This window comes from Sinocyclocheilus grahami, unplaced genomic scaffold (genome assembly GCF_001515645.1).
Source record: "Sinocyclocheilus grahami isolate Dianchi unplaced genomic scaffold, SAMN03320097.WGS_v1.1 scaffold618.1, whole genome shotgun sequence".
Lineage (NCBI taxonomy): Eukaryota > Metazoa > Chordata > Actinopteri > Cypriniformes > Cyprinidae > Sinocyclocheilus > Sinocyclocheilus grahami.
The window spans coordinates 6129-16760 of record NW_015505797.1 but is presented as its reverse complement, the minus strand read 5'-3'; the positions used below and the strand labels follow the sequence as shown (position 1 = coordinate 16760).

Here is a 10632-nt window from a genome sequence, read left to right as displayed (position 1 = left end):
TATCCTGGAGAAAAGCCCCGGAGAAACCAAGGCAGAACACCGTAACATCAGTTACCGCTCTTTGACTTTGTTTTAGATCACTGATAAATTGAGTTACGGTGCTCTGCATCTGTTTAGCCATTCTTCAATATCAGTTACTATTCGCAATTAAATCCGTTTCATATCTTTTCTTGTAACTCGATAAAAAACGGTATCCACTCACGTTTAACGTTTTGTCTGGTTGTTACGGTCAGAAATGTTTATAGCCTAGCCAATGATCACTAGATTTTATACAGATGTTACTATAATGATTCTGTAAATGGTGATCCGCACCCAAATATTGTATATAATGTTACTGCGTTTTGCCTTGGCGTGACATCTCACTTTTCGCAGACAGTGCAAAGGCAGAGTACCTACAATAAGTTCAAAATAGCGGTAGAAATCAAGTTTGAGATCATTTTCATTAAAACATCTCATTGCCAGATTTCCAGTGTCCTACCCATAATTATTTTTTTCTGGACAAATAAAAATCTTTAAAGCCATTTTTCTAAGTTTCACAGTCTAGCGAGTTCCCCACTCTGGAGCAGAACGGCAGTCCACCTGTCACTCAAGAGGCCACACCCTTAATTATGCAGAACTTTAAGGCTTAATATAATTTAAACGGATGAGTTATAAAAAAATTCACCGCCTCACAGTTGTCATGAAGGGCTAAATACCTATATAGACCAAAAGCACTTTTTGTACCAGGCTGTAAACATGCTTTTTTCTGCTGTAAAGTTGGGCATTTTAACATGGGGAGTCTATGGGAGCCCGCCTCTGGCGGCCAGTCGATGAATTGCGGTTTTAGTCACTTCCGTGTTGGCTTCATGCGAGAGAGAGCGGGAGGTTGCCGCTTGGTTACAGCACAGTAGTGCTACTGCAAACCGGAACAAGCAGGCCTATACTGCATAGAAATTTCCTGTCAGCGCGTTATTTAAGCGAACTTTGCTTTTCCGATGAGTGGTACACATTCATAGATCGGAATATTGAGCGGAGCGTCAAACCGTGCAGTGACGAGGCCGGGCGCTGAACACTGACGCGGCGCGCCATATATATTATTATTATTATATGCAGCCTATATTTTCGGTGCATCCCTACTTGCATCCCCTCCTTGTTTACAAATCCAAAGTAAGTCCATACATCCGGGACGGGGCTTTCCTGATAACTTTCCGGATGCCGCCCTCTTTATTTGACTAACTTACTGCATTCTGAAGGTGACCCCGCTGACCTCACCAGAAAAGCTCAACACCACCATCTAGTGGATTGTAAAGAAATTGATTTTATTATTCTACCAAATAGTATAATAAAAGATCGATACTTGGCGTCCGTGTATCGATACAGTATTACCGCGGAAAATATCGCGATACTATGCTGTATCGATTTTCGATCATTCGATCATGCTGGTGGAATTGTTTGGCCTCTATCATTCTGATTCTCTTCAGATTTGGCACACTGTATTGATTGTTGCACGCTTGCAGCGATACGTCTATTGCACTTTTTCAGTTACTACAAGGACCTGTGAAAATTTGATCATAACATGATTTCTACCAGATTCTCTCTCTCTCTCTCTCTTTCTTTTTCACAGCATGATCCACTTTAAGGGTTGCAACAGTACAGGAAACCTATCGCTGTGTCATCTTTAACTGCACATAATGACAGAGCTGGGGGTTTTCTTTCTGAATAATCTAGATCGGAGTATAATCGGGGAAGACCTTTATCATTTAAGAGTGGAGTCCCTTTGCTGACATCATGCAGATTTCCACTAGATCACTCTTTCTCTTTTATTCACCTTTCTTTTTTTTTTGGATAGCTGTCATTGTATAATCTACAAAGAGATCACAAACAATATGGGAAAAAATGCTTGAAAATAAATGAACCACACTGTGACTATAGACAATGAAAGCTATTTGGATGATAAAAGTATTACTACTACTTGATGTTTTTTGGCGGATAAAATAATTATTAATTTTCCATTTATTCTGCAATCTGATATGAAGTGCCTTCAACCGGTAGATACCTGCGTTCTGTCTCTGTATGTAACTGAAGCTAATAAATATATTATATGGTTTACAAATGTTTTTCAGCTATTTGTATAAGAATAATAACCGGTGTAGTTAAAAAGCTACACGATACATTTATGCGCCATTATATTATATACAAAACCCACAACAGAATGTTAATACAATCACTGTAACACTGTATTAATCTGCTGAAAAGCCCTGCATGGATGAATACATGCTCAGAACCAGTTTATTTGTTGAATGATGATGCACTGGTAAAATAGTTCATTTACAAATGTTTATAGATCACTAAATGTTACTATAACATTTATATATCCCAATAACATTGAAAACAGATTTGTCAAGTTGCCAGACATGATTAAATATATTACTGTAAACTCCTCTGACAATGTTATTGGTCTAATATATCCTGATTTCTATATAGATACAATTATTTAGTATTGGTTTACATTTTCATGAGCACATTCTGGTGTGACCTGACACACACACACACACACACAGCACTAGAATTATTCCATTCATTTAGTTATGTTTTCTAACATGTTGACATTGGTAATATGGCCGTAGTATTTTTGCATGACATATATTGCATGACATGATTAAAATCCTTAGTGCATGCTGAAGTAACATGCAAACAAAGTAGCAACCAACATCTGCTTGTTGACCTATGACATCCAATGACACGCAATTCATGTAAATCCACATTTATTAATGTCAGCCCATACACCACATTTCTTCCGATCGCATCAAAAGATGACAGAGGGTTTTTTTGACCTCTTTAAGAGGGAGTGATTTATCAGAAGTCGTTTGTCTCGTTTCTTCAAAGACTTTGCTTCATCAAAGCGTAACTGTTGTCAGACCAATGTTCCTGTTGTGTTGTGTTTTCTCCTCATGTGGTCCCCATGACCCAGTTTCTTCCTCTCTTTCCTCTCGTTTGATTAGTCATTTGCTTCAGGTGTGTCTCGTCAATTACCCTCATTTAGTCTTGTGTATATACAGTATAGTAGTGTGTGTTCCTGGTTTCCTTTGTTCAGTGTTAACGTCATGTTGTACTCCCATGCTGTGTGCTACGTGTGTCTCCTGCCTGCCCTGTGTTCCCCTTTGTTTTGGATCGTTAAAGATGTTCTACGTATATCTCCTTCGTCTCCGTGCTCCTTCGCTCCTACACTGTAGACAGCGTGACAACTATCACTGAAGATTCCAGATGGATTTTGCAGTAACAAGCACATCATCAGATACATTTAAACTGAGTCGCTAACCATCCACATGCACCATTTATTTAACAGGTAGTTGATCATTTCACCATTTTGACTCATAATTGCAATGGTTTGCCTGACCAACCACACGTTACTTTCTTGAGCATGTTACCCTCAAATTGAAATGAAATCATAAAGATATTGCAAACCATAACACTGTACCCAACATAGTTGACAATATAGTGCTTAACAACAGGCTATTGTAGATTAAAAACTGAAAAACAAATCCACCACAGAAGAAATAACATAAGATGTTGGTGTCGTGATAAATCTAGTCAGTAAGTAAAACTTAGTAGAACTTTTGTGGAAAAGAAAAAATCAATTTAAAAGCTTTATTTTTCTTAAGTGTTTATATTTTAGAAATACATTTAATACAAATAATGTTAACATTAAACTCGACACCCACTCACTTCAAAAATGGACCGCAAAAATTTTAATTTTAAGGAACATCGAGGCAATTGCAAGCATTATAAGCAGTGTTGGGGAGTAACTAGTTACATGTATCGGAGTTTTGTAATTTAATTACAAAATAAATGTAACTGTAATCTGTTACAGTTACTGAGAAAAATTACAGTTAGTTATGAAACTGTTAACGATTTCAAAGGGGGTTACATCTGAGTATTTTCACACACACACACACACACACACACACACTCACACTCACACTCACTCACACACACACTCACTCACACTCACACTCACACACACTCACACTCACACTCACACTCACTCACACACACACACTCACACACTCACTCACACTCACACTCACACACACTCACACTCACACTCACACTCACTCACACACACACACTCACACACTCACTCACACTCACACTCACACACACTCACACTCACACTCACACTCACTCACACACACACACTCACACACTCACTCACACTCACACTCACACACACTCACACTCACACTCACACTCACTCACACACACACACTCACACACTCACTCACACTCACACTCACACACACTCACACTCACACTCACACTCACTCACACACACACACTCACACACTCACTCACACTCACACTCACACACACTCACACTCACACTCACACTCACTCACACACACACACTCACACACTCACTCACACTCACACTCACACACACTCACACTCACACTCACACTCACTCACACACACACACTCACACACTCACTCACACTCACACTCACACACACTCACACTCACACTCACACTCACTCACACACACACACTCACACACTCACTCACACTCACACTCACACACACTCACACTCACACTCACACTCACTCACACACACACACTCACACACTCACTCACACTCACACTCACACACACTCACACTCACACTCACACTCACTCACACACACACACTCACACACTCACTCACACTCACACTCACACACACTCACACTCACACTCACACTCACTCACACACACACACTCACACACTCACTCACACTCACACTCACACACACTCACACTCACACTCACACTCACTCACACACACACACTCACACACTCACTCACACTCACACTCACACACACTCACACTCACACTCACACTCACTCACACACACACACTCACACACTCACTCACACTCACACTCACACACACTCACACTCACACTCACACTCACTCACACACACACACTCACACACTCACTCACACTCACACTCACACACACTCACACTCACACTCACACTCACTCACACACACACACTCACACACTCACTCACACTCACACTCACACACACTCACACTCACACTCACACTCACTCACACACACACACTCACACACTCACTCACACTCACACTCACACACACTCACACTCACACTCACACTCACTCACACACACACACTCACACACTCACTCACACTCACACTCACACACACTCACACTCACACTCACACTCACTCACACACACACACTCACACACTCACTCACACTCACACTCACACACACTCACACTCACACTCACACTCACTCACACACACACACTCACACACTCACTCACACTCACACTCACACACACTCACACTCACACTCACACTCACTCACACACACACACTCACACACTCACTCACACTCACACTCACACACACTCACACTCACACTCACACTCACTCACACACACACACTCACACACTCACTCACACTCACACTCACACACACTCACACTCACACTCACACTCACTCACACACACACACTCACACACTCACTCACACTCACACTCACACACACTCACACTCACACTCACACTCACTCACACACACACACTCACACACTCACTCACACTCACACTCACACACACTCACACTCACACTCACACTCACTCACACACACACACTCACACACTCACTCACACTCACACTCACACACACTCACACTCACACTCACACTCACTCACACACACACACTCACACACTCACTCACACTCACACTCACACACACTCACACTCACACTCACACTCACTCACACACACACACTCACACACTCACTCACACTCACACTCACACACACTCACACTCACACTCACACTCACTCACACACACACACTCACACACTCACTCACACTCACACTCACACACACTCACACTCACACTCACACTCACTCACACACACACACTCACACACTCACTCACACTCACACTCACACACACTCACACTCACACTCACACTCACTCACACACACACACTCACACACTCACTCACACTCACACTCACACACACTCACACTCACACTCACACTCACTCACACACACACACTCACACACTCACTCACACTCACACTCACACACACTCACACTCACACTCACACTCACTCACACACACACACTCACACACTCACTCACACTCACACTCACACACACTCACACTCACACTCACACTCACTCACACACACACACTCACACACTCACTCACACTCACACTCACACACACTCACACTCACACTCACACTCACTCACACACACACACTCACACACTCACTCACACTCACACTCACACACACTCACACTCACACTCACACTCACTCACACACACACACTCACACACTCACTCACACTCACACTCACACACACTCACACTCACACTCACACTCACTCACACACACACACTCACACACTCACTCACACTCACACTCACACACACTCACACTCACACTCACACTCACTCACACACACACACTCACACACTCACTCACACTCACACTCACACACACTCACACTCACACTCACACTCATTTAATCAGTTAAATTACTTTTAATGTAATAAATAATATATTAATTTATAATAATTAATAAAGTAACTGAAGCTACATTACGTATTATTACATTTTAAATAGGGTAACTTGTAATCTGTAACCTGTTACATATCTAAAGTAACCTTCCCAGCACTGATGATAACTGCTTTTCCTTAAAGTATAAAATGTGATTTATAATGGACATTAAATGTACTCAGCTCAGCTCAACTGATACTGGTCTCTAATCTGGGTTGTAAATGTGTTACAATCACTGATGAGATACAGTGGGGTTCAGTCAGTCCGCCCGGCCGCAGGGGGCGCTGTGCGGCTGCAGCATCCCGCGAGAATCAGGAGGAGAAGAGGAAGAACATCCGGGCATTGTTCCGTCGCAGGAGAAACGGCTGACAGGAGCGTTCTGCTACGCACCACAGAGAGCTCCTTTCTTTACTCTCGACATGGCGGCAAGTATTTCTGTTTGATTATTGTTTGGGGCGGGATTATATTCGACAGAAGCATGTAATTCCCCACACAGTAGCTCTGCGCTCTGAGCGAACAACAAACCTGCTGTCTTCAGATTAGCAGGCTAGCGGCTAACACTCGATAATAATCAGCGAGCGCTGTAATACTCGTGAGTTATTGTGGCTCTGTGGTCGTGTCCCAGCAGGCACCTGAGGCCGGGCTGCAGGAGGCTCTGCTCTCGGATGAAGAGCGGCGGCGGAACTCGAAGCATCGCTCCAGATCACGATCGCCCGACCGGAAGCGGAAGTCAGGTATACCGGGTTCATGAAGAATGAAAATATGTAAACAGTCACTTGACAAGCCTTAAACACCGTCTACACAGTAATTAATTCGTATGTTTTGGTCTTGTAGGAGACAAGAGGCACAGACGCAGCCACAGCAGAAGCAAAGAGGTAACTAACTTTAGTCCATTGATGTCATGTCGAGCTAAATTAAACTGGTCGCATCATCAGTAGTCTTACACTCACACACACTCACACTCACACTCATTTAATCAGTTAAATTACTTTTAATGTAATAAATAATATATTAATTTATAATAATTAATAAAGTAACTGAAGCTACATTACGTATTATTACATTTTAAATAGGGTAACTTGTAATCTGTAACCTGTTACATATCTAAAGTAACCTTCCCAGCACTGATGATAACTGCTTTTCCTTAAAGTATAAAATGTGATTTATAATGGACATTAAATGTACTCAGCTCAGCTCAACTGATACTGGTCTCTAATCTGGGTTGTAAATGTGTTACAATCACTGATGAGATACAGTGGGGTTCAGTCCGCCCGGCCGCAGGGGGCGCTGTGCGGCTGCAGCATCCCGCGAGAATCAGGAGGAGAAGAGGAAGAACATCCGGGCATTGTTCCGTCGCAGGAGAAACGGCTGACAGGAGCGTTCTGCTACGCACCACAGAGAGCTCCTTTCTTTACTCTCGACATGGCGGCAAGTATTTCTGTTTGATTATTGTTTGGGGCGGGATTATATTCGACAGAAGCATGTAATTCCCCACACAGTAGCTCTGCGCTCTGAGCGAACAACAAACCTGCTGTCTTCAGATTAGCAGGCTAGCGGCTAACACTCGATAATAATCAGCGAGCGCTGTAATACTCGTGAGTTATTGTGGCTCTGTGGTCGTGTCCCAGCAGGCACCTGAGGCCGGGCTGCAGGAGGCTCTGCTCTCGGATGAAGAGCGGCGGCGGAACTCGAAGCATCGCTCCAGATCACGATCGCCCGACCGGAAGCGGAAGTCAGGTATACCGGGTTCATGAAGAATGAAAATATGTAAACAGTCACTTGACAAGCCTTAAACACCGTCTACACAGTAATTAATTCGTATGTTTTGGTCTTGTAGGAGACAAGAGGCACAGACGCAGCCACAGCAGAAGCAAAGAGGTAACTAACTTTAGTCCATTGATGTCATGTCGAGCTAAATTAAACTGGTCGCATCATCAGTAGTCTTACACTCACACACACTCACACACACTCACACACACACACACACACACACACTCTCTCACTCACTCACTCACTCACACTCTCACTCACTCACACTCTCACTCACTCACACTCTCACTCACTCACACTCTCACTCACTCACACTCTCACTCACTCACACTCTCACTCACTCACACTCTCACTCACTCACACTCTCACTCACTCACACTCTCACTCACTCACACTCTCACTCACTCACACTCTCACTCACTCACACTCTCACTCACTCACACTCTCACTCACTCACACTCACACACACTCACACTCACACACTCTCACACTCACACTCACACACTCACTCTCACACACTCACACTCCCACACTCACTCTCACACACACACTCACTCACACTCACACACTCTCACTCACACTCACACTCACACACACTCACACTCACTCTCACTCTCACTCTCACTCTCACTCTCACTCTCACTCTCACTCTCACTCTCACTCTCACTCTCACTCTCACTCTCACTCTCACTCTCACTCTCACTCTCACTCTCACTCTCACTCTCACTCTCACTCTCACTCTCACTCTCACTCTCACTCTCACTCTCACTCTCACTCTCACTCTCACTCTCACTCTCACTCTCACTCTCACTCTCACTCTCACTCTCACTCTCACTCTCACTCTCACTCTCACTCTCACTCTCACTCTCACTCTCACTCTCACTCTCACTCTCACTCTCACTCTCACTCTCACTCTCACTCTCACTCTCACTCTCACTCTCACTCTCACTCTCACTCTCACTCTCACTCTCACTCTCACTCTCACTCTCACTCTCACTCTCACTCTCACTCTCACTCTCACTCTCACTCTCACTCTCACTCTCACTCTCACTCTCACTCTCACTCTCACTCTCACTCTCACTCTCACTCTCACTCTCTCTCTCACACTCACTCTCACTCCTTGTTCTCAGGGTTTTAATGTGTAATTTCTGTGTTCCAGATTAAAAACGTGCTGAACTCTGCCCGGCTGCTGGGCGACGCTTCGGTTTCATTCACTAATAACTGTGTGTCTGGAATCAAGGCCGATACAGAGAGAATCAACAAGCTGATGAACGAGTCTCTGGTGCTGGGCACGGCGCTGAACCCGCACATAGGTAACCACAGCAGAGGGCGCCAGAAACACTTTATTCCTGAATCCAGATGAAGATCTGAGCAAATCAGGGGCCAGTTGTTCAGAAAGTGTAATCTGGATAAGATCTCCAACCCATCTTAAACCCGTCTTACTTTTGTGCTGGTTTTTCAAAGCAAAACTGGATTGGATCACCCTGATCCAGATACACATTATTCCAGATTTCCAAATCTGGATTACTAGAGCTCTACGGAGCCCCTAAAGGGACATGCTGATGGAGAAAAACATGCTAATATTTAGCATTGCATTTACACAAATAACTGCTTCTGACTGCTCCATCTCTGATGATTGTGCTGATGTAGTCATTTAAATTTTTTTTTAAATATAATATTTTTGTTTGAATTTGGGGATACATTACATGCTACATATGTTGCATTTTTGGGCCAGTTTTTAAGTTTTACTACATTTTTGTTCCAGAAATCCACTCTTCTGCTGGGATCAGAATAATCCAGTTTTCTGGATCGAAAGTATCCCAATCTTACTAAAACATTTTGAACAGCACAAACTGAGAGTTTAATCCAGATCTAAAACAAGATTGGATTTTGTGATCTAATCTGAATTCAGAATCCTTTGAACAACCCATTCTCAAGATTTGATCCAATCTGACGGCCAGCATCCGATCGGAGTGCTTTTGAACAACTGGCCCAGAGCTGCTTTGGGTTGCAGCAGAACCTGCTTGTGTATTAATGCATAGATCACACACACACACACATGCTCACGCTCACTAAACTCCTCAGCTTTCAGTGACAACTCAATTTTTGAAGATTCTCCATTTGAACAGCGAGAATAAGACACTGATATCACTGCAGTCCTGTTTCTGAACACAGCCTTTACTTACTAAGAGCTTGTATCCTGTTTTCAGCATTCTGCACTGTCAACTAACACACACACACACACACACACACACACACACACACACACACACTCACTCACA

The 10632-nt window shown here is 43.4% G+C and overlaps 1 protein-coding gene across 1 annotated transcript in view; it reads left to right on the top strand.

The window, feature by feature from the left end:
• Positions 1 to 7902: 7902 nt before the first annotated feature.
• LOC107557743 (arginine/serine-rich coiled-coil protein 2-like) overlaps positions 7903 to 10632 on the top strand; it is a gene marked incomplete at its 3' end in the record, with an annotated part of 8834 nt that continues 6104 nt past the window's right edge. Inside the window, exons 1-3 of the mRNA XM_016241269.1 lie at positions 7903 to 8008; positions 8209 to 8317; positions 8418 to 8458. Of these exons, the coding sequence (XP_016096755.1) occupies positions 8003 to 8008; positions 8209 to 8317; positions 8418 to 8458 (156 nt within the window). The remainder of the gene's footprint in view (positions 8009 to 8208; positions 8318 to 8417; positions 8459 to 10632) is intronic.